Below are 26174 nucleotides of genomic sequence, written 5' to 3'. Positions count from 1 at the left end.
ATCGCATCTCTGCATGTCTGGCAGACATATCAGTATGGATGACGGATCACCACCTCAAGCTGAACCTTGGCAAGACGGAGCTGCTCTTCCTCCCGGGGAAGGACTGCCCGTTCCATGATCTCGCCATCACGGTTGACAACTCCGTTGTGTCCTCCTCCCAGAGTGCGAAGAGCCTTGGCGTGACCCTGGACAACACCCTGTCGTTCTCCGCTAACATCAAGGCGGTGACCCGATCCTGCAGTTTCATGCTCTACAACATTCGGAGAGTACGACCCTGCCTTACACAGGAAGCGGCACAGGTCCTAATCCAGGCACTTGTCATCTCCCGTCTGGATTACTGCAACTCGCTGTTGGCTGGGCTCCCTGCCTGTGCCATTAAACCCCTACAACTCATCCAGAATGCCGCAGCCCGTCTGGTGTTCAACCTTCCCAAGTTCTCTCACGTCACCCCGCTCCTCCGCACACTCCACTGGCTTCCAGTTGAAGCTCGCATCTGTTACAAGACCATGGTGCTTGCCTATGGAGCTGTGAGGGGAACGGCACCTCCGTACCTTCAGGCTCTGATCAGTCCCTACACCCAAACGAGGGCATTGCGTTCATCCACCTCTGGCCTGCTGGCTCCCCTTCCTCTGCGGAAGCATAGTTCCCGCTCAGCCCAGTCAAAACTGTTCGCTGCTCTGGCACCCCAATGGTGGAACAAGCTCCCTCGCGACGCCAGGACAGCGGAGTCACTCACCACCTTCCGGAGACATTTGAAACCCCACCTCTTTTAGGAATACCTGGGATAGGATAAAGTAATCCTTCTACCCCCCCCCCCCCCCCTAAAAAAATAAAAAATAATAAAATAATAATATATAAAATAAAATAAAATAAATAAATAAGAAAATTGGTAAAGTGGATATCCCACTGGCTATAGGGTGAATGCACCAATTTGTAAGTCGCATTTAGTCTGCTAAATGACATAAATGTAATGTTTTTAAAATTGTATGAACCGCCTTAATTTTGCTGGACCCCAGGAAGAGTAGCTATGAGGGATCCATAATAAATACAAATACAAATACCACTACCCCTGATCTTACCTGAGGCTGCTGTTCTGTCTTGTCGATGCATGGAAAACCCAGCTAACTGTATATTATCCATGTCCTTGTTCAGCCATGACTAGGTGAAACATTGGATATTACAGTTTTAACGTCCCGTTGATAGGATAGTCTGGAACGGAACTCATCCAGTTTATTCTCCACTGATTGCACGTTCGCCAGTAGAAGAGAGGGTAAAAGCATATTATCCACTCGCCGACGCAGTCTCGCCAGGCATCCGGCTCTTCGACCTCTGTAACGGCGTCTCCTCTTCATATGAATGATGGGGATTTGGGCCGGGTCTGGGAAGAGCAGTATATCCTTCCCGTCCAACTCATTAAAGAAAAAATCCTCATCCAGTTTGAGGTGACTAATCGCTGTTCTGGGGTCCAGAAGCGCTTTTTGGTCATAGGATATTATGTACAAAGAAAGTTAGAAACAGTGGGGGAAAAAACACAAAATAGCACAATTGGTCAGGAGCCCGTAAAATGGTGGCCATCCCCTCCGGTGCAATTGTATACAGCCACCCCAAAATCACAACTTCCGTACTTGTCTCCATGCTGCTGTGCTGTTTGTTGCTACTTGGCTACCTGCCAAACTTTTCTTTTTTACTTTTAATAACCGTTTAATCAAAATCTGCATTTAACACATTTACCAAAATCTTATTTTTTTCCCTCACTGAACTTTTTTCATTCAACTTTTTCACCCCGGATGCTTTATCTGGACATGGTTCTACAGGACCTCCACCAGCCGAAAAAGTTAAGTAGCAACATTAACACTATGCCATCAAATTGCAGTCGCTGTACTCATAATATACAGGAGAACTATCGCCTTATGGTGAGGATAGCCGTGTTGCAAGCCCAGCTTCAGATGCAATCGTTAGGCAAGGGCAATTTAAGTGTAGAAAAGGATGAAACAGTGTCTGTGCCACCAGTAAGTACAGATAGTAGTATAAATCCCCCCCGCACAGTCCCTGCAGCCGGACAATTTTCTCAAGGCTTCTGAAAATAAATACTGTCGCCATGCTCAACCGGTGTCGCTCATTCAGCAGATAGAAACTTTCAACCAGTTGTCCCCATTAAGCAATGAGTCGGAGTCAGAGGCCAAGCCTTCTCAGGTCTCTCCTCCACCTGAGCCGCCTAAGCCTCCCACCATTAGCTCTGACAAATTGAAAACCCTAATCATTCATGAATCCATGACCCACAATATTAGACTTAAAAATAATCATCCAGCGATCATACTGTTTACCAGGGGACAGGGCTACCAACGTAAAGGTTAATCTGAAGAGTCTGGCCTGCTGAGGAGTGACGGACTCCACCTTAGCTGGAGGGGTGCTCTCATCTTATCTATCAACATAGACAGGGCTCTATCTAACTCATCTAGCTCCACAATGAGATAGGGTGCAGACCAGGCAACAGGCTGTTAGCCAGCCTGCCAGCTTAGTGGAGTCTGTCACTAGCACAATCAGTGTAGTCAGCTCAGCTATCCCCATTGAGAAAGTGTCTGTGCCTCGATCTAGGTTGGGCAATACTAAACATGGCGGTGTTCACCTTAGCAATCTCACTGGAATGAAGACCTCCTCCATTCCTGTCATTACTGAAAGAGATTGTGATATCTCACATCTCAAAATAGGGCTACTTAATGTTAGATCCCTCAGTTCCAAGGCAGTCATTGTCAATGAACTAATCACTGATCATAATCATAATCTTGACTTGATTGGCCTGACTGAAACATGGCTCACGCCTGATGAATTTACTGTGTTAAATGAGGCCACTCCTCCTGGTTACACTAGTGACCATATCCCCCGCAAAGGCAGAGGTGTTCCTAACATTTACGACAGCTTGTCACGCTCGTCTAAGGAGGAGGACCAAGGCGCAGCGTTGAAGGCAAACATCTTCTTTATTTAATAAATGATCACACGATCAAAACAACAAAACGAAACCGTGACGTCCCTGGTTACATACACCAACCAACACGGAACAAGAAACCACAAACACAAAGTGAAAAACAGACAGTTAAATATGGCTCCCAATCAGAGACAACCAGCTGACACTCGTTGCCTCTGATTGAGAGTCACTCAGGCCAACATAGAAATACAAACATAGAATTACACACCCTGGCTCAACATAACAGTGTCCCCAGAGCCAGGGCGTGACACAGCTTCTAGTCATAAAATCTATGCAGCCTTCTCAATCACTTTTTATAGCTACTGTTTACAGGTCTCCTGGGCAGTATACAGCGTTCCTCTCTGAGTTCTCTGAATTGCTATCGGACCTTGTAGTCATGGCAGATAATATTCTAATTTTTGGTGACTTCAGTATTGACATGGAAAAGTCCACAGACCCACTCCAAAAGGCTTTGGAGCAATCATCGACTCATTGGGTTTTGTCCAACATGTCTCCGGACCTACTCATTGCCACAGACATACCCTGGATCTAGTTTTGTCCCATTTAATAAATATTGTGGATCTAAATGTTTTTCCTCATAATCCTGGACTATCTGACCACCATCTTATTACGTTTGCAATCGCAACAAATAATCTGCTCAGACCCCAATCAAGGATCATCAAAAGCCGTGCTTTAAATTCTCGGACAACCCCAAAAAAATTCAAGATGCCCTTCCAGACTCCCTCCACCTACCCAAGGACGTTGGAGTACAAAAATTGGTTAACCACCTAACTGAGGATCTACATTTAACCGTCCAATATTGAAGAGCCCTCACTGCTTCTCGATCATCCTATTTTTCCAACCTGATTGAGGAGGATAAGAACAATCCAAAATGTATTTTTGATACTGTCGCAAAGCTAACTAAAAAGCAGCATTCCCCAACAGAGGATTAGAAAGCAAATTACGGACTCCTCTTTGAATCTGCATATTTCTCCAAAGCTCAATTGTCCTGAGTCTGCACAGAACTGCCAGGACCTAGGATCAAGTTTTTAAATCCTGTATCTCTTGACACATTCATGAAAATAGTTAAGGCCTCTAAACCTTCAAGCTGTATACTGGACCCTATTCCAACTAAACTAATGAAGGAGCTACTTCCTGTGCTTTGCCCTACTATGTTGAACATAATAAAAGGCTCCCTATCCTCCAGATGTGTACCAAATTCAATAAAAGTGGCAGTAATAAAGCCTCTCTTGAAAAAGCCAAACCTTGACCCGGAAAATCGAATGTCCCATTCCTCTCAAATTATTTTGAAAAAGCTGTTGTGCAGCAACTCACTGCCTTCCTGAAGACAAATGATGTATATGAAACGCTTCAGTCTGATTTTAGACCCCATCATAGCACTGAGACTGCACTCGTGAAGGTGCCAAATGACCTTTAATGGCATCAGACCAAGGCTCTCCGTCTGTCCTCGTGCTCCTAGATCTTAGTGCTGCTTTTGACACCACCGATAACAACATTATTTTGGAGAGATTGGCAACCCTAATTGGTATACACAGACAAGTTCTTGCCTGGTTTAGATCTAATCTGTTGGAAAGATATCAGTTTGTCTCTGTGGAAGGTGTGTCCTCTGACAAATCAATTGTACGTTTCGGTGTTCCTCAAGGTTCCGTTTTAGGGCCCTTATCGTTTTCACAATATATTCTACCTCTTGGTGATGTCATTCAGAAACACAATGTCAACTTTCACTGCTATGCAGACAGCTGTACATTTCAATGAAACATGGTGAAGCCCCAAAATTGCCTACTCTGGAAGCCTGTGTTTCAGACATAAGGAAGTGGATGGTGGCAAATGTTTTACTTTTAAACTCGGACAAAACAGATGCCAATTCTAGGTCCCAAGAAACAAAGAGATCAGCTGTTGGATCTGACAATTAATGAATGGTTGTACAGTCGTCTCAAATAAAACTGTGAAGGACCTCAGCGTTACTCTGGATCATGAGCTCTCTTTTGACAAACATATCAAGAATATTTCATGGACAGCTTTTTTCCATCTACGTAACATTGCAAAAATCTGAAACTTTTGTCAAAAAATTATGCAGAAAAGCTAAACTTCTACATTAGACTACTGCAATGCTCTACTCTCCGGCTACCCAGATAAAGCACTAAATAAACTTCCATTGGTGCCAAACACGTCTGCTAGAATCCAGCATGGATAGAATGCAATAATTGACTAATATTTGCCATATTCTAATCATTCTCATGTGCCAACGTATCGCCACGGATCTAGCGCCCATGGGCATGCACTATCGGCTGCCTAGGCTTATTATTTTGCAAGCAGTAGGCATTTAGAATTAAATGTAGAGTGGAGCTTATAGTTACGTGATGACATCACGTGCCCCGCGTACCTTCATAAGTATTCAGCAAACATAAATTATTTGAAAAACAGTTTCCATCATCATTTGTCGCAATAAAAAAAGTTTCACTAAATACAAATCCACCCCTGTTAAATGGATACAAATGTTGTCAATTTTTAGAAGATTTCTCCTATATCTGCCATTTCCATTTCCATTGCTGTTTTTTTTGTGACATTGCTTTTGTCGTATAAACCTGGGTCAATGGAAACCTGTCTACAGACTACAAATACAAAGCTGGCCATTTCTTTGCAAGGATATGAAGACGCTTCAAATGAAAACCGAGATGACTGTATTAAAATATAATTACAGTATAGGCTATGACCTATATTTTTGAATAATATTGAAATAAACATTTTATTTGGCTATTTCTACACTACTGTCTATAATGTTTGCCTACATATACCAGTTTATTAGGTACACCACCCAGTTCACGAAAATGGTTCACTCCTGCAGACGTGGCCGTGGCTTGCTATATAAATCAGGCAGACAGGCATTGAGGCATTCCGTTACTGTTCGATTGAACGTTAGAATGGGCAAAACGAGTGACCTAGGCAACTTTGAGCGTGGTATAATCGTCTGTGCCAGGCGCACCGGTTCCAGTATCTCAGAAACGTCCGGCCTCCTAGACTTTTCAGGGACGACAGTCTAGGGTTTACCGAGAATGGTGCGACAAACAAAAAACATCCAGTAAGTGGCAGTCCTGTGGGCCCATCGATGAGATTGGTCGAAAGAGAATGGCAAGAATCGTGCAAGCTAACAGGCGAGCCACGAACAGGCAAGTAATGGAGCAGTACAACAGTGGTGGGCAGAACGGCATCTCGGAACGCACAACACGTTGGTCCTTGTCACGGATGGGCTATTGCAGCAGACGACCACACCGGGATCCACTCCTATCAACTAAAAACAAGAAGAATCGGCTCCAGTGGGCACGTGATCACCAACACTGGGCAATTGAGGAGTGGAAAAACATTGCCTGGTCCAACGAATCCCGGTTCCTGTTGCGTCATACTGATGGCAGAGTCAGGATTTGCCATAGGCAGCATGAGTCCATAGCCCATCCTGCCTGGTGTCAATGGTACAGGCTGGTGGCAGTGGTGTAATGGTGTGGGTAATTTTTTCTTGGCACACGTTAGGTCCCTTGATACAAATTGAGCATCGTTTGAACACCACACCTTGTAGAACCCATTCCCCAAAGACTTCAGGCTGTTCTGGAAGCAAAGGGTGGTCTGGCCCAGTACTAGACTGGTGTATCTATTAAACTGTTCACTGATTTCATTTCATGATGTGTAACATGTGCGCAATGATGACAAATCTTGATTTAGTGCATTATTATAGGGTAAGCATTAGAGCCGTCTCAATATTTGTAGCCATAGGTAATAATATTTCTCTAAGAGCTGATTGTGGAATAATTCTAATGTTAAAGCGGCAATCAGCAGTTGAAACAATAAAGTGGTCGCCCCGCCCCTGATTTGATTCAAAGCTAAATGATGGGGTTGAAGCAATTTTAACCATGTTTTGTAGCTACAGTGCCTTGCAAAAGTATTCAACCCCCTTGGCATTTTTCCTATTTTGTTGAATTACAACCTGTAATTTAAATGGATTTTTATTTGGATTTCATGTAATGGACATACACAAAATAGTCCAAATTGGTGAAGTGAAATGAAAAAAATAACTTGTTTCAAAAAATAAATAACGGAAAAGTGGTGCGTGCATATGTATTCACCCCCTTTGCTATGAAACCCCTAAATAAGATCTGGTGCAACCAATTACCTTCAGAAGTCACATAATTAGTGAAATAAAGTCCACCTGTGTGCAATCTAAGTGTCACATGATCTGTCACATGATCTAAGTATATATACACCTGTTCTGAAAGGCCCCAGAGTCTGCAACACCACTAAGCAAGGGGCACCACCAAGCAAGCGGCACCATGAAGACCAAGGAGCTCTCCAAATAGGTCAGGGACAAAGTTGTGGAGAAGTACAGATCAGGGTTGGGTTATAAAAAAATATCAGAAACTTTGAACATCCCACGGAGCACCATTAAATCCATTATAATAAAATGGAAAGAATATGGCTCCACAACAAACCTGCCAAGAGAGGGCCGCCCACCAAAACTCACGGACCAGGCAAGGAGGGCATTAATCAGAGAGGCAACAAAGAGACCAAAGATAACCCTGAAGGAGCTGCAAAGCTCCACAGCGGATATTGGAGTATCTGTCCATAGGACAACTTTAAGCCGTACACTCCACAGAGCTGGGCTTTACAGAAGAGTGGCCAGAAAAAAGTGTTCGCCAAAAGCCATGTGGGAGACTCCCCAAAAATATGGAAGAAGGTACTCTGGTCAGATGAGACTAAAATTGAGCTTTTTGGCCATCAAGGAAAACACTATGTCTGGCGCAAACCCAACACCTCTCATCACCCCGAGAACACCATCCGCACATTTAAATGTCTTCGAATGGCCTAGTCAAAGCCCAGACCTCAATCCAATTGAAAATCTGTGGTATGACTTAAAGATTGCTGTACACCAGCGGAACCCATCCAACTTGAAGGAGCTGGAGCAGTTTTGCCTTGAAGAATGGGCAAAAGTCCCAGTGCCTAGATGTGCCAAGCTTATAGAGACATACCCCAAGAGACTTGCAGCTGTAATTGCTGCAAAAGGTGGCTCTACAAAGTATTGACTTTGGGGGGATGAATAGTTATGCATGCTCAAGTTTTCAGTTTTTTTGTCTTATTTCTTGTTTGTTTCACAATAAAAAATATTTTGCATCTTCAAAGGGGTAAGCATGTTGTGTAAATCAAATGATACAAACCCCAAAAAATCCATTTTAATTCCAGGTTGTAAGGCAACAAAATAGGAAAAATGCCAATTTACAGTTGAAGTCGGAAATTTACATACACTTAGGTTGGAGTCATTAAAACTCGTTTTTCAACCACTCCACAAATTACTTGTTAACAAACTATAGTTTTGGCAAGTCGGTTAGGACATCTACTTTGTGCATGACACAAGTCATTTTTCCAACAATTGTTTACAGACAGATTATTTCACTTATAATTCACTGTATCACAATTCCAGTGGGTCAGAAGTTTACAAACACTCAATTGACTGTGCCTTTAAACAGCTTGGAAAATTCCAGAAAATGATGTCATGGCTTTAGAAGCTTCTGATAGGCTAATTGACATAATTTGAGTCAAATGGAGGTGTACCTGTGGATGTATTTCAAGGCCTAACTTCAAACTCAGTGCCTCTTTGCTTGACATCATGGGAAAATCAAAAGAAATCAGCCAAGACCTCAGAAAGAAAATGGTAGACCTCCACAAGTCTGGTTCATCCTTGGGAGCAATTTCCAAATGCCTGAAGGTACCACGTTCATCTGTACAAACAATAGTATGCAAGTATAAACACCGCGTTCTGTCTCCTAGAGATGAACGTACTTTGGTTCGAAAAGTGCAAATCAATCCCAGAACAACAGCAAAGGACCTTGTGAAGATGCTGGAGAAAACAGGTACAAAAGTATCTATATCCACAGTAAAACAAGTCCTATATCGACATAACCTGAAAGGCCGCTCAGCAAGGAAGAAGCCACTGCTCCAAAACCGCCATAAAAAAGCCAGACTACGGTTTGCAACTGCACATGTGGACAAAGATCGTACTTTTTGGAGAAATGTCCTCTGGTCTGATGAAACAAAAATAGAACTGTTTGGCCATAATGACCATCGTTATGTTTGGAGGAAAAAGGGGGTACTTGCAAACCGAAGAACACCATCCCAACCATGAAGCACGGGGGTGGCAGCATCATGCTGTGGGGGTGCTTTGCTGCAGGAGGGACTGGTGCACTTCACAAAATAGATGGCATCATGAGGAAGGAAAATGATGTGGATATATTGAAGCAACATCTCAAGACATCAGTCAGGAAGTTAAAGCTTGGTCGCAAATGGGTCTTACAAATCGACAATGACCCCAAGCATACTTCCATAGTTGTGGCAAAATGGCTTAAGGACAACAAAGTCAAGGTATTGGAGTGGCCATCACAAATCCCTGACCTCAATCCTATAGAAAATCTGTGGGCAGAACTGAAAAAGCGTGTGTGAGCAAGGAGGCCTACAAACCTGATTCAGTTACGTTTGATCCAAGTTAAACCATTAAAGGCAATGCTAACAAATACTAATTGAGTGTATGTAATCTTCTGACCCACTGGGAATGTGATGAAGGAAATAAAAGCTGAAATAAATCATTCTCTCTACTATTATTCTGACATTTCACATTCTTAAATGTGGTGATCCTAACTGACATAAGACAGGGAATTTTTACTAGGATTAAATGTCAGGAATTGTGAAAAACTGAGTTTAAATATATTTGGCTAGGATGTATGTAAACTTCCGACTTCAACTGTATATTTGCGAGAAAACATGGGGGATTGGAAGTGATGCAGACAATTACATTTATGGAAGTTACAATCTATCTGCAATATTAAAGCTTATCTACCCCCTATTTTTTTTATTTTATTAAAAAAGTTACAGACCACTGGGAAAGCTGATTGACGGATCAAATTTGTTTATCAACTACTTGATCAGTCCTTCTTGAAACTAGTTATTTTCTATGCTGAAATGATTCACCACTGATTCATCTGAAGCAGTGGAGGTCAAAAAAGCATCAGGATTATTAGCTACTTGAAGAAGTTAATGGAGAGTGAAGGAGAGTACCTTGGCCCTACTACATCAACTGCAGGTTTCAATCTAGCTTGAGAGATCTGCTGTTATCACTCCACTCTGACTACTAGCGTTGTGATCTCATTGCAATCCTCAGAGAGTAAACTACACTAAACTAGAGAGAGTAACTAAACACCTGTCTAGGATTGGTCAGGAGCCAGAGGGAGTGGTGCAATGGCTGCTGGGGCTTCTATCCTGTGTAAGAGCAGGACATGACTTCTTTAATTTGATACAGTGTGGAATGAAGTGCATTCAAGAGTGCAGTGTTTTGTCACATTGCAAAAGGCTTTGATGTTGAATGGGAAGGTTTATCTGAATGGTTTGTGAGTGACCTTGTATAACACTGAAGGATAGAGATGAAGCTTGCTTTCTGATCAGTGACAATCAGTCTTCTTTTATACAGTACATGTTCTATTCAAAGCCTGGAGGGAGTAGAGCTACAAACGCAACGAGAATGTGATATAAATGCTGTCCACTTACCTCTACTGTCATTGTCCTCATCCTAGAAGAGAGAGGAAAGAGAGAAAAGATAGTCAGACATTTTTTGCATTCTATTTTTTCATCTGGGGTTTTCTTCAATGAAGATGAAGTGAATGAGTTTAGTAGACTATGGAGGAGAGAAGTAGACAGCTTTCACAGTCATAAAAAGGAAACCAATTCGAACAAAAGTGACAGGGGACACAAGGGACCCTGGCGGAGTTATTCTGCGTGTCGCTGTTGCGGAAAATTGAGATTAGAAAAAGTTACTTCAGATATGTTTTGTTTTTATCTGATACCGTTTTAAGCTTAAATTCTTAATTTCCTTCGAATCAGGTTCAAAATCCACACGCGTGTGCTAATATCGTACCCCGACAGCAACACATATGTTCTCCGCATATCCTGTAAGTCTCCAAACTTTCCCTTGGCGATCCTTTAAGACAGGCTGACCCTCTTCAAGCAAACCCAGTTTCAGAAAGAATGGGACTATGATTCCTCAAGAGCTCTGAAAAGTAATTAGAATCTCGGATGAAATTCTGTGAAATTTGTAAAGATCACATTTCTCCTAAAATACAGGATTTATTTTGTTATGTAAGGAAAGACTGTCTAAAATGATCGGCTGAAATCTAAGGTGGAAATGTTTATTTCAGTCTTTCCCAGAAGCTCTTAGCTGCATTTTACTTAGAAACCCTCAGCTTAATGCCAGACAAGACTTTGCCTTGACAGTTCTGCCAACTCTAATCCCATTTCTGGGTCCATTAGAAATGGGAATCCCTGCAAAGTGCTAACGGTTATTGATGGAGACATATTGCTTGTTATTTCTTAAGGCACTGAGAACCCATAAACTCTCAATTAAGTTAGGGAAGGTTCAGTTTTTCCAGATATGACCTGAACTGTGATTATACAGAAACACAAAGCAAACCAATTCTACTTTAAATAAGAAAATAGGTTAACACTGTACAGTGCCACAAGGGAGGGCCTTTGCATCGGAAATGCTGGATAAAACTCTGCAACATCTAGGCCGGAGTGCTTCAGCTTTGCATCTAAATGTCAATGCCAAAGCAAAAACTGACTGGGAAGAGAAGAGTGTGCTCTGCGCAGTGAAATTAGTGTCAAAATACACTTAAGAACGTAAACAATAAACATAACGCACTCCTTTACAAATTTATTTATCGTTAGGAAAATCCCAAATGGATGCAGGTGGTTCAACTACAGTAAATCCCTTAAAAACCTTTTCTTTAAACAATCAGATGGAGGCATCGGAAGCACTATCCCATTAGAAGAGTTTGAGTATTCCGGGATTTACTGAACACCATAGAACGACAGCCCATTAAACAGGGAAATGCTGGGAGAGACAGTTTATGCTAGGGGCAGTAAAATGTTGACGTTATCCACTGGGTGTTTCTGGCACACTTCCCAGGTAGGATGACACAACTGAGATTACACTACACTACTGGTCAAAAGTTTTAGAACATCTACTCATTCAAGGGTTTTTCTTAATTTTTACTATTTTCTACATTGTTGAATAATAGTGAAGACATCAAAACTATGAAATAACACATATGGAATCATGTAGTAACCAAAAAAGTGTTAAACAAACCAAAATATATTTTATATTTGAGATTCTTCAAATAGCCACCCTTTGCCTTGATGACAGCTTTGCACTCTTTTGGCATTCTCTCAACCAGCTTCATGAGGAAGTCACCTGGAATGCATTTCAATTAACAGGTGTGCCTTCTTAAAAGTTAATTTGTGGAATTTATTTTCTTCTTAATGCGTTGTGACAAGCTGTGTTGTGACAAGGTAAGGGGGGTAAATAGAAGAGAGCCCTATTTGGTAAAAGACCAAGTCCATATTATGGCAAGAACAGTTCAAATAAGCAAAGAGAAACGACAGTCCATCATTACTTTAAAACATGAAGGTCAGTCAATCCCGAACATTTCAAGAACTTTGAAAGTTTCTTCAAGTGCAGTTGCAAAAACCATCAAGCGGCAGGTAGCTTAGTGGTTAAGAGCGTTGTGCCAGTAACCGAAAGGTCGCTGGTTCTAATCCCCGAGCCGACTAGGTGAAAAATTTGTCGATGTGCCCTTGAGCAAGGCACTTAACCCTAATTGCTCCTGTAAGTCACTCTGGATAAGAGCGTCTGCTAAATGACAAAAAATGAAACTGGCTCAAAGCAACAATGGAAGACCTAGAGTTACCTCTGCTGCAGAGGATAAGTTCATTAGAGTTACCAGCCCAAATATATGCTTCACAGAGTTCAAGTACCAGACACATCTCAACATCAACTGTTCAGAGAAGACTGTGTGAATCAGGCCTTCATGGTTGAATTGCTGCAAAGAAACGACTACTAAAGGACACCAATAAGAAGAAGAGACGTGATTGGGCCAAGAAACACGAGCAAAGGACATTTGACCAGTGAAAATTTTTCCTTTGGTCTGGAGTCCAAATTTGAGATTTTTGGTTCCAACAGCCGTGTCTTTGTGAGACGAGGTGATTTCCGCATGTGTAGTTCCCACTGTAAAGCATGGAGGAGGATGTGTTATGGTGTGGGGGTGCTTTGCTGGTGACACTGTCTGTGATTTATTTACCACAGCATTCTGCAACGATACGCCATCCCATCTGGTTTTCAACAGGACAATGACCCAACACACCTCCAGGCTGTGTAAGGGCTATTTTACCAAGAAGGATGGAGTGCTGCATCAGATGACCTGGCCTCCACAATCCCCCGACCTCAAACAAATTGAGATGGCTTGGGATGAGTTGGACGGCAGAGTGAAGGAAAAGCAGCCAACAAGTGCTCAGCATATGTGGGAACTCCTTCAAGACTGTTGGAAAAGCATTCCAGGTGAAGCTGGTTGAGAGAATGCCAAGTGTGTGCAAAGCTGTCATCAAGGCAAATGGTAGCTATTTGAAGAATATAAAATATATTTTGATTTGTTAAACATTTTTTTGGTTACTACATGATTCTATATGTGTTATTTCATAGTTTTGATGTCTTCACTATTATTCTACAATGTAGAAAATAGTAAAAGTAAAGAAAAACCCTTGAATGAGTAGGAGTTTTAAAACATTTGACCAGTAGTGTACACTACAAAGCACTCTACTGTACACTACCAGATAATAGAGTGAATTTCAGTGTTGTAGGAAACTGACAGCTGTAACCCAGTCTTTCTCTACCTCTATATAAACTATAATTGGTCCATATTAGTTGATGATTAATATTATAGTAATATGGTTGAATGTTAGTATTATAGTATGCCAAAGTGTAGCATTTCAATAGCTGAGGAATATACAATGATTAAACAATAAGTACTAAAACTGCTACAGCTGTCATATCTATGCTAACTAAGGTTGACTGAGTGATGATGTACTCACCTTGAGAGAAGAGTGGACGGCTGACTCAGGCGGGTAGACGATGAAGTGGCGCAGCGTGAAGCCGAAACCCTGCGAGGTGCGCTGCAGCCGGAGCGTCTTGGGGCCCGGCCAGGAGAAGCGCTCATCCTCCCCCCCGCCTGGGGACCCTGTCGCTGTGGCCGACGCCTCGCTCTGGTCACGCCCATCCTTCTGTTTGGCCTGAGAGAAACAGAGAGAGGGAGAGATGGAATATTAATATGGTTAATGTAACCTTTGAGATAATCCACTCAAAGTAGGACAGATAGATGAACATGTTTTTCCTCTTACATACTTCTGTTAGTGTAACGTAAGCTTATTGACAGTTCAGTCACAGAAGAAAACATTTACATCTGGAAGTGGCCTTAGACTCATTTAATCTATTGTCCTCCTAGACCTAGAGGGAGAAGTTGATTTAAATCGATTGAAACTGTGAAGGATGCAGCAGAAAGATTCAGCGGAAAGGCAAAGATAGAGAAAGAGCGACACAGTCAGACATGACATCCGCAGCACACCCATAAGATTTAGAGATATGGGCCTGGTCAGATAGGAGAACATGAACAAATCTAGTCTAATTTAGGTCTCCCAATAGGATACCTTCTGTACGGATTACATAATCAAATCTTAAAACTGCAATCATCAGTTGAAACATTAACAAAGCAATCCCTGCCCGTTTCGCTAAAAAGCTGAGGGATGGGGGGTGGAGAAATGTCTCCACTCTCAAATTCATAGACTGAGTTAGGACTGACCATCCAAGATAACATTTTTATTAGTTTTAACCATGTTTTGAGGCTATATAGTGTGTGTTTACATTTACTCTGTTACATTACAAACATTGGAGTAAAACAGCTTTATATTTTGATGGGGTACGACAGTTGAACTAAGCTCATGACGCATTTATAAGTTAGCCTATATCCTTCAAGAACCAATGGGTACATATTATTAATTTATCAATCTAAAAATGGATGTAGCAACTGGTGATTTCCCCTTTAGCAGCAGTCATCAGGTTCACAAGGCCACAATTTACAAGTCATGAGAACATGGCTTCAAATTCCCACTACATCTTGTACCAGGCTACTCTCAATGTGTTCCTTGTCACTGAAGACAGTAGAAAAGCTTTATTTAAACAGAGCTCTCTGTTTTCACAGATAAAACAGCCAACGACTACACATTTGCCTTCTTCACCTTGTTTATCTGACAGAGTTTGAGTTCATTTGGCAGATTCTCACAGATATGAAATCAAATGGAGTTACATGAAATGTAATAAAGACTCCGTTTGTTGACATGGCTATGGTTCTACCAAGCGCTCAGGAAGGTAAGAAAGAAAACAAATGAGTTCATTCCAGGACAGGGCATAGCTCTGTATACTTTGTGTTCAGTGCTGTCATCAGAGAGCGGCTAAGCCTTATAACTTCCTGAATCTTCTAATTGAATTCCTCGTAGGCTAATACATCACACCTTGACGCCGGGGGGAATTTACTTGGCTCATCGCGCCCTAGCGACTCCTTATGGCGGGCCGGATGTCTGCAGTACAAAATCCATGTGTACGTGGGTGTATAGTGAGTATGTTATCGTGTGTGTATGTATGCATGTGTATGTGCCTATGTTTGTGTTGCTTCACAGTCCCCGCTGTTCTACTTGCATCAGTTACTTGATGTGGAATAGAGTTCCATGTAGTCATGGCTCTATGTAGTACTGTTCTAGACTTAGGGACTGTGAAGACTGTGAAGAGACCTCTTGTTGCATTTCTTGTGGCCTATGCATGGGTGTCCAAGCTGCGCGTCAGTAATTCAAACAGACAGCTCGGTGCATTCAACATGTCAATACCTATCATAAATACAAGTAGTGATGAAGTCAATCTCTCCTCCACTTTGAGCCAGTAGAGATTGACATATTAATATTATCTCTCTGTGTACGTCCAAGGGCCAGCCGTGTTGCCCAGTTCTGAGCCAATTGCAATTTTCCTATGTCCCTTCTTGTGGCACCTGACCACACGACTGACAGTAGTCCAGGTGCGACAAAACTAGGGCCTGTAGCACCTGCTTTGTTGATAGTGCTGTTAAGAAGGCTTTCTTATGGACAGACTTCTCCCCATCTTAGCTACTGTTGTATTGATATGTTTTGACCATGACAGTTTAAACTGCTTGGAGTAACCCTGGATTGTAGTCACCTCAACTTGCTCAATTTCCACATGATATATTACAATATTTAGTTGAGGTTTAGGGTTTAGTGAATGATTTCTCCCAAATACAATGCTTTTAGTTTTGGAAATATTTAGGACTAACTTATTCCTTGCCAACCACTCAAAAAAAACTGCAACTCTTTGTTAAGTGTTGCAGTCATTTCAGTTGCTGTAGTAGCTGACGTGTATAGTGTTGTGTCATCCGCATACATAGACACACTGGCTTTACTCAAAGCCAGTGGCATGTCATTAGTAAAGATTTAAAAAAGTAAGGGGCCTAGACAGCTGCCCTGGGGAATTCCTGATTCTACGTGGATTATATTGGAGAGGCTTCCATTAAAGAACACCCTCTGTGTTCTGTTAGACAGGTAACTCTTTATCCACAATATAGCAGGGGGTGTAAAGCCATAACACATACGTTTTTCCAGCACCAGACTATGATCGATAATGTCAAAACCCGCGCTGAAGTCTAACAAAACAGCCCCCACAATCTTTTATCATCAATTTCTCTCAGCCAATCATCAGTAATTTGTGTAAGTGCTGTGCTTGTTGAATGTCCTTCCCTATAAGCGTGCTGAAAGTCTGTTGTCAATTTGTTTAACATAAAATAGGATTGTATCTTTCAAATACAATTTTATCCAAAAGTTTACTACGGGTTGGTAACAGGACGATTGGTCGGCTATTTGAGCCAGTAAAGGGAGCTTTACTGCTCTTAGGTAGCGGAATGACTTTTGCTTCCCTCCAAGCATGAGGGCACACACTTTCTAGTAGACTTCAATTGAAAATATGGCAAATAGGAGTGGCAATATCGTCCGCTATCATACTCAGTAATTTGCCATCCAAGTTGTCACACCCCGGTGGCTTGTCATATTTGATGGACAACAGTACTTTTTTCAACTCTTCCACACTCACTTTACCGAATTCAAAATTACAATGATTGTCTTTCATAATTTGGTCAGATATACTTGATGTGTAGTGTCAGTGTTTGTTGCTGGCATGTCATGCCTAAGTTGGCTAATCTTGCCAATGAAAAATCATTAAAGTAGTTGGCAATATCAGTCAGTTTTGTGATGAATGAGCCATCTGATTCAATGAATGATGGAGCCGAGTTTGCCTTTTTCCCCAAAATTACATTTTAAGGTGCTCCAAAGCTTTTTACTATAATTCTTTGTCATTTATTGTTGTTTCATAGTGTAGGCTCTTCTTCTTTTTATTCAGTTTAGTCACATGATTTCTCAATTTAAAATACGTTTGCCAATCGGTTGTGCAAAATGACTTATTTGCCATTTATTTTACCTCATCCCTCTCAACCATACAATTTTTCAATTCCTCATCAATCCACAGGGATTTATCAGTTTTTAAAGTCATTTTCTTAATGGATGCATGCTTATTAGTAACTGGAATAAGCAATTTCATAAAAGTGTCAAGTGTAACGTCTGCTTGCTCCTCATTACACACCACGGACCAACAAATATTCTTTACATCAACAACATCGGAATCACTACACAACATATTGTATGACCTCTTATACACTATCTTAGCCCCAGCCTTTGGAACTTTGGTTTTCCTAGATATGGCTACTATATTGTGATCACTACATCCGATGGATCTGGATACTGCTTTCAAGCAAATTTCTGAAGCATTAGCAAAGATGTGATCAATACATGTTGATGATTTCATTCCTGTGCTGCTTGTAACTACCCTGATAGGTTGACTGATAACCTGAACCAGGTTGCAGGCAATGGTTACAATTTGAAGCTTTTTCTTGAGTGGGCAGCTTAATGAAAGCCAGTCAATATTTAAATCACCCAGAAAATATACCTCTCTGTTGATATCACATACATTATCAAGCATTTCACACGTTATCCAGATACTGACAGTTAGCACTTTGTGGTCTATAACAGCGTCCCACCAGAATGTGCTTTAGGTAAGGCAGATTAACCTGTAGCCATATTACTTCGACAGTATTAACATAAGATCCTCTTTAATCTTTACAGGAATGTGGTTCTGAATATAAACAGCAACACCTCCACCATAGGCATTTCTATATTTTCTGTAAATGTTATAACCTTGTATTGCTACCACTGTATCATCAAAGGTATTATCTAAGTGAGTTTTAGAGATAGTCAGAATATTAATGTAATCTGTTATTAGCAAATTATTGATTGCATGAACCTTGTTTCTTAAGTTACATATGTTAACGTGGGCTATTTTGAGCACTTTCCTTTTGGAATGCTTACTTGTTTTCATTGCTTTACTGGGAAGCTTAGCAGAAGTAGAAATGCTCATGTTATTTATGTTAGTGCAGGGTGAACTGCACACAGTGGACTTCCTCCTAGGGCACACCGCCTCAGTGCTAACAGTATAAATCTGGTTCATAGGTTCATGATTACTGCATACAATAACTGTAGGATCAGTAGAATACTTCAGGGCAGTTAGTGGGACATAAATTAGGTTACTTACATTGTGTCTACCAACGCCCCTGGAGTAATGTACATTTGCTGAAGCATTATGACAACTCTGCGTCACAATGGTAGGGATTAGCTGAGCTGGGCTTGGGTCATTGATAAGTAATTGTCTCAACACAGCCTTATAATGCTGTGAAAGGATCCAGGAACCCAAATGATTTGGGTGGATCCCATCCTCCTTATAAAATGTGCTTTGTTTCCAAAAGGTATCGAAATTGTCAACAAAAGTTACACCCATTGAGCTGCAATAATCACGTAGCCAGTTGTGAAGAGAAAGAATCCTGCTAAAGCATGCAATGCCATGATTCAGAGAGGGCACAGGGTCAGATATGATGGGTCTTTTGTTCGTGTCTAGCAGAGAGTCAATCAGCTCTTTAAAACACAGTTTCAACTGTTCAGAGCTGCCCTTCATAATGTCATTAAAACCCACATGGACTACTATAAAATAGATGTCCATGTCTTGACGTAGTACATTCGGGAACAGTTTATTAATGTAATTTACTCGATGTCCGGGATAGGACAATGTTTTTGCACCAGGAACAGTCACATTTCTTTCCATGGAGCTGCCGAAAATCACGGCTGGTGAGATGGACGAGGAAATCCGCCCACTCCCACGCTTCACAGGATTCGGAGAACCCTTTATGGACGGGCAAGAGGCAGGTTAACTTGAATCCATTGCTCCCGGCGCCTGGTGCAGGCCTCCGACAGATGGAGATGCCCCGCTCGATCCAGAGCAGGGACGGATGGTTGCCGCGGTCGACTTCGAAATGATAATAGTGGGCACTGCAGCTGCAGACACAGGCACCCCCAGCGACGAAGGTGCAGGAAGATCAGGCTCCAGGACGGCGACACTATTAGTTGTTTGTATCCGATCCGGGCCTCTCGTTGGGAGTGTAGACTGCTTTGCGGGAGGCTGCTGTCTTCGGCTTGCAAGGCTCGTGACATGCGACCATCGTTGATTGCCTTGCTTCTCTTGCTGTGCTCCTTCGACTCCGCTATCAGATGGGGGAGTTCTGGGTAACACCAACCAGTCGGATAATGACAAACGACAAGACGGAGGTGCATCCAACAAGCGTAAACACCGTCCAGCCACCGGCGTATAATATGTAAACATTCCACTCTGCGTTTTCCCCAGTTTCTTAGGTAGGCTGGCGACCTGCGTGATCAAGGAAGCCACCTCAACCCTATAATCCAAGGGCAAGCAAACAATTGCAGCATTGGAACACTGAGTAATCTGGTTTGTCCCGAAACAAAGCGTAGTAGATACAGCTCCTAAAGCGCTGGAACCGTTCATTTATTTATCCAGACAAAGAGGGCTCCATTGCAAAACTCATCTGGTACCAACCTTGTTAGCTTGATGGCTAGCAGCTTAGCGTCTCTGTCAAGCAGGCTTCAACCTGTCTGTTAAGCGAGATTCTGGGAGACGAAATAGCAGTCCTAGCTGTTAAAAGCTAACTGCGACTTGGAATCCATGCAAAAACAAGTTCGGTATTCGTATTTAATGAATAGCTGTTTAGTTTTAATCAAAAATAACAAACCAAGTGTTTCCAGCATACAGTGTTCATCTAAGCCTAAAAAACAACTAATCAGACTAATACCAAAGTTCTTTGCACAAAGATTTATATACCTCACTGACTGGCATTTTAAGTGAGGAGGTGAGGGTAGATGCAGGAATGGGGATCAAATCCATGAGGTATAAATAGCCTAGCCTCCAACCACACCCAGAAAAAAACTGTCACTAGGAGACTAATTGGCGAAGTACTCCCCTCCATACACTACACAGTCATGTGAAGAATCTACACTGGCTTTCCCCACCAGCACAGGTCCAATACGGTCAACACTTCCTCTTTGGAATCCCTCTCTGCTGCACCAACCAGCTACAGACAGGAAACATAGATTTGAATGTTATGTCCTAAAATAGCTGCCTATAGCTACTTGCCATGTGGGTGCTGTGTATTTGTACTCCACCAATCAGCCCTTTATGGTAGAGTGTAGTTGTGTGTTTACGTGGGCGAACAACAGAATTGGGTCCATTTGAAGAGAAAGACTGAGTCGACAGGTATTGGATACTATTCACAGTCCTACTAGGCTATAGTGAGTCACTCTAGTGTTGTTGGCTTCATGGCTTCCTCTCTCTCTCACCACAGGCAAGTGCTATTACCCATGACATCACTCACTCCCATTCACATTATATGAAAATATGGCGTTGCCTGTCCCGCTAATTGCCCAAAGCTCAACAATGACTGAATTATTCAAACAAGGCACATTCATAAGAATTATGAAAATCATTAATTTTATTATTTACAGTGCATTCGGAAAGTTTCAGACCCCTCCCCTTTTTCCACATTTTGTTACGTTACGGACTTATTCTAAAATTGATTAAATAAACACATTTCCTCATCAATCTACACCCAATACCTCATAATGACAAAGCAAAAACAGGATTCTCTACATTTTTGCAAATGTATTAAAAGTAAAAAACAGAAATACCTTATTTACATAAGTATACACACCCTTTGCTATGAGACACGAAATTGAGCTTGGGTGCATCCTGTATCCATGGATCATCCTTGAGGTGTTTCTACAACTTCATTTGAGTCCACCTGTGATCAATTCAATTGATTGGACATGATTTGGAAAGGCATACACCTGTCTATATAAGGTCCCACAGTTGACAGGTCATGTCCGAGCAAAAACCAAGCTATGAGGTTGAAGGAATTGTCCGTAGAGCTCAGAGACAGGGTTGTGTCGAGGCACAGATCTGGGGAAGGGTACCAAAACATTTCTGCAGCATTAAAGGTCCCCAAGAACACAGTGGCCGCCATCATTCTTAAATGGAAGAAGTTTGGAACCACCAAAACTCTTCCTAGAGCTGGCCGCCCGGCCAAACTGAGCAATCGGGGGAGAAGGACCTTGGTCAGGGAGGTGCCCAAAAACCAGATGGTCACTCTGACAGACCTCCATGTGGAGATGACAACCATCTCTGCAGCACTCCACCAATCAGGCCTTTATGGTAGAGTGGCCAGCCAGAAGCCACTCCTCAGCAAAAGGCACATGACAGCCTGCTTGGAGTTTTCCAAAAGGCGATTGTCAGGTCTGATGAAATCAAGATTGAACTCTTTGGCCTGAATGCCAAGTGTCACGTCCGTAGGAAACCTGGCACCATCCCTACGGTGAAGCATGGTGGTGGCAGCATAATGCTGTGGGGATGTTTTTCAGTGGCAGGGACTGAGAGACTAGTCAGGATCGAGGGAAATATTAACAGAGCAAAGTACAGAGAGCTCCTTGATGAAAACCTGCTCCAGAGCGCTCAGGACCTCAGACTGGGGCGAAGGTTCACCTTCCAACAGGACAACGACCCTAAGCACACAGCAAAGACAACGCAGGAGTGGCTTCGGGACAAATCTCTGAATGTCCTTGAGTGGCCCAGCCAGAGCCCGGACTTGAACCAGATCAAACATCTCTTGAGAGAACTGAAAATAGCTGTGCGGCAACACTCCTCATCCAACCTGACAGAGCTTGAAAGGATGCAGAGAAGAATGGGAGAAACTCCCCAAATACAGGTGTGCCAAGCTTGTAGCGTCATACCCAAGAAGACTCTGGGCTGTAATCGCTGCCAAAGGTGCTTCAACAAAGTACTGAGTAAAGGGTCTGAATACTTATGTAAATGTGATATTTCAGTTTTTTTTGCTTTGTCATTATGGGGTATTGTTTGTAGATTGATGAGGGGGGAAAAACAATTGAATCCGTTTTAGAATAAGGCTGTAACATAACCAAATGTGGAAAAAGTAAAGGGGTCTGAATATCTTCAGAATGCACTGTATAAAAATACAATTTAAAAAAGTACTGTTCTCCATGAAGTTGCATTCTTCAGAGGTGTTCCTCATTATGTTTTCATGTGAAAATTCCCCCAGATTCACGTGGCAATCACTGAGAGTTGTCCAAAATGACTGCTGCTTGTGTCTTCCTTTTGGAGCAGAGTTCAGTTTCTATAGAGTACATCATTAACAGCTATTATCCCTTGAATATGTACAGGGATGAATCTCTGTCCTTTCAGTCTTTCAGAATTTACCATAGGGAGCTACAATAAACTAAACTTAAAAGCGAAACACGCACACTCGCATTACAAATGATATCAGTCAGTGAAACAGTACTACCCTGCCACTGGAGCAAGGGATGACGCACACGACATTCCTGAGACAACACAACAAAGTGTGGCCCCCCCACCCCTCCACCCCTCTCAAATGCTTACTATGTAGCCCAATACACTTAGCTGCAAGCTGATGCACTTATAGTGGCTGGGGACGTATTTCAGCACAGGTCAACATATTACAACTCAATAATGCACTGCCAACAGTTTTCCAATAAAATAGCCACAAGTTTTGTGATCAGGCTCTTTATATGATCCGAAAAGCATTAGGGTGAACTCGAGAAAAAGCAAAGCGCCTTACCCTAGATCGAACACAGTTCCTCCTGGATGCTTCTCTGAGTTTGCCCCAGGACACTCTCCTGTCCGTCTCCCCCCTCAGCCCTAGTTCCACGTCCCCCCAGTAAGCCCGGGCTAGCAGCTGGAACCACAGGCAGTAGGGCTCCGACAGGCAGCCTTCAAACCCGACCAGGCGAGCCCAGGGACAGTCCCCTGCCGAGGGGGAACAGCCCACCTCTACATCCACCAGATGCACCAGGTCAGGGCAATCCTTCAGGGGCACTGTATTCTCACAGCCCCTGGCGGAGACCCCCCCGTTCCTCTGGGCCAGCATGGCATAGCCAGTCACGGCTTTATATCCGTCAAGGAAAAAGAAGAAAGGAAGGAAGGCAGTGGAGCTCTCCTGTACTGCTCTGGAGATCTCCGTCTCACTAGCTTGTCATTCTTTGTTTCTCTCCAAGTTTCTCTTTCTGACTCTCTTCTCCTCTCACTCTTCCACTCTCTCTTTCTGACTTCCCCCGTTCTCTCTCTCACTCTGTCTGTTCTCAGTATTGGGAGGCAGGGCTGTTCCTCGGCTTCCCACAGCCACATGATGTTTCCATTCTCTCTCACAAGCTGGGCTGCCAGATGAGTGTTCTCTTTAAACCCTCCATTCTCCTCACTCTCTCTCGCTCATTTCTTTGTCACTCTTTTAAACACGTTTTTTTTTAAAATGTTGAATAAACCAAACAGGCAAACAAACACACGTGCACACACGTGCACACACAGGTTACGCACGAGTGAAATTCCACAAACTGCACATTCTAGCGTGTGTGTGGGGGGGACAAGCACAGAAATAGCTGGGATTGTTTTCCAGGTCCATGGATTAATATAGTTCAGTTGGGCCAAACAGATAAGGGAGCCACCACATACTCTCTGTGAATCTATAGGCCATTTGGACTCAATGTCTAAAAGCATGCCCTTTCCACACAGACATAGTGCTCACATTACAGTACAGAAATGCTTTCAATCTATCTATATCCCCTCAAGTCAGCACCCAACTACAAAGACTGGATGCTTGTTCCATTGGTTTTACAAGCTATATTTTCACATCTTTCCCACAGTGGGATTACATAAGAGAAGAGGTGCCATGTAGACACCACTTGGGTGATGGTAAACAAACCCACAGGAGGGCAAGGGCTATAACTGAAGTGCAGTGTGCCGGATAGGACGGACTCTGCCGGGATACCGCTTAGCAAAGCTCTCTGATGGAACAGGGCCAAAAAGTTCAAGAAAGGAACTCTGCTCCAAAAGGAAAAGACCAGCAGCAGTAATTTTGTACAACTCACACTGCTTCTCACGTGAATCTGGGGAAATGTTCACAATTCTGTTTGCTCACTTGTTTACATGGATATGCTTCTTAATAAAAACCTACTTGAAAGAAGCCATTACACTTCGTTATTATCATGGCATTTCATTATGATTATTCAGGTAATTACTTATGAATATTAAATCAATTATGTAAGAAATGCCAGGTTGGAGAGGATCTGTCACATTTTCGTATTGACACAACATTAACAGAGTCAAAATAAAGATCTAGGCCTATGCCTACCTTGTCCTTGTCTGTTATACAGATCCTATTTTTTCGCTTAGGCTACTTTGCGAACTGCAGTGCCATTTAGAATTGGTTAGCCTAGGGCTAGGCTATAACCCCCCTAAACATAGACAGGTTCCACACTGAAAATATGCAAAAATATTAGTTTGATAAAGACAGTGTATTTTCATCAGAATCATTAAGCCTACTCACCAAACAGATGTGGCTGTAATTTATCAATTCAATGTGGAATTGTCCATTTAGGAAATTAAAAAAAATATGCAGAATAAACTAAATCAAACGTCTGTAACCCTGAAAATTGTGAAAGCACAATCCACAGTGCAGGCAATAAACATGAACGACATGTCGGCAGGTGACTGTGTACCTTTAAACCTATGGGGCGCACACACTATATATGGGAGTGCTATGCGCGCTCCTTAATGTGCCCACAACCACTACACCCAATACACAACAAAAACAACAACAAAGAGTTGGCTTCCTTTTGGGCCAGCCCACAAAATGATCTCCAAGTGCAGCCACGGGCTCCTGTGAAATTCTAACTACTGGTGCGAAAGGTTCTCCTCTCACCCACTGACCAGCAAAGCAGGGCTCAAGCTTGTTTGTTTTGTGACTTTTAATAGGTCTTTACACCTAGTCCTGCTGTCGTTTCACTGTCCCGTGCTCCACCCTTTCTCTCGCTTTGGGACCCATCATACTACAGCTGTGAGTGAAGTGTGAGTCCCCCTGCCAAAAACTCTGCCAATGGCCTTGTGGCTTCACGCAACATCACACCAGGGGCCAAGGGTAACACCAGACTGTGGTGTTGGAGGGGATTAGACAAGGGATTTAGATGTTGTTATGAGTTCTCCCCCTTTATGGGTTTGTAAACTGAAACCAAATTAGTGGTATGCTAAACACCAAGAGAAAAGCCCGGCCAATTTGTGGATTTGGATTTCTTGCATGCGGCCAAAATAAGAGGGCCAAAAGAAAGTTGCTCAAATGTGTTCCATTTCTGCGGCACTATTACCACCGGCTGTAGCAAGTGCAGAGAATAACCGAATAAACCATCTTAGGTGTGTGTGGTTGCAAATTATTTTAGATGTTTGATTTTCAACATCCCATCAAAACATCTAGCTGGGAAACCAATATTTGATAATGCAAAAACAGTCCTTTTTATGGCACTGTTTTGTTAAATCCATGCAAATTTCAGAAGTCTAGGATTTAGTAGCCGATTATCTGGAGGTATGATTTGTGTAACAATGGGAACGAGGCCCGTGTTCTTAAACATACAGTGCCCTTGACTCATTCCACATTTTGTTGTGTTACAGCCTGAATTCAAACGGATTAAATACATTTTGTTTCTCACCCATCTACACACAATAACCCATAATGACAAAGTGAAAACATATTTTTAGAAATCTTTGCAAATGTATTGAAAATTAAATACAGACATCTCATTTAAATAAGTATTCACACCCCTGAGTGAATACATGTTAGAATCACATTTGGCAGTGATTACAGCTGTGAGTCTTTCTGGGTAAGTCTAAGAGCTTTGCACACCTGGATTGTACAAT

General features: G+C 42.4%; 1 protein-coding gene across 1 annotated transcript in view; it reads right to left on the bottom strand.

Annotated features, from left to right (window-relative positions):
- The window catches only part of LOC311109187 (rho GTPase-activating protein 21-like), a gene marked incomplete at both ends in the record, with an annotated part of 144463 nt that extends 121102 nt beyond the window's left edge, over positions 1 to 23361 (bottom strand). Inside the window, 3 exons of the mRNA XM_084152026.1 lie at positions 10562 to 10583; positions 13937 to 14134; positions 23053 to 23361. Coding sequence (XP_084008152.1) covers positions 10562 to 10583; positions 13937 to 14134; positions 23053 to 23361 — 529 coding nt within the window. The remainder of the gene's footprint in view (positions 1 to 10561; positions 10584 to 13936; positions 14135 to 23052) is intronic.
- Positions 23362 to 26174: the final 2813 nt, after the last annotated feature.

This window comes from Coregonus lavaretus, assembly GCF_964263955.1.
Source record: "Coregonus lavaretus genome assembly, chromosome: 34".
NCBI classification, from domain to species: Eukaryota; Metazoa; Chordata; class Actinopteri; order Salmoniformes; family Salmonidae; genus Coregonus; species Coregonus lavaretus.
Note: the sequence above shows the minus strand (reverse complement) of the source record. Positions and strands in the feature narration are given on the sequence as shown.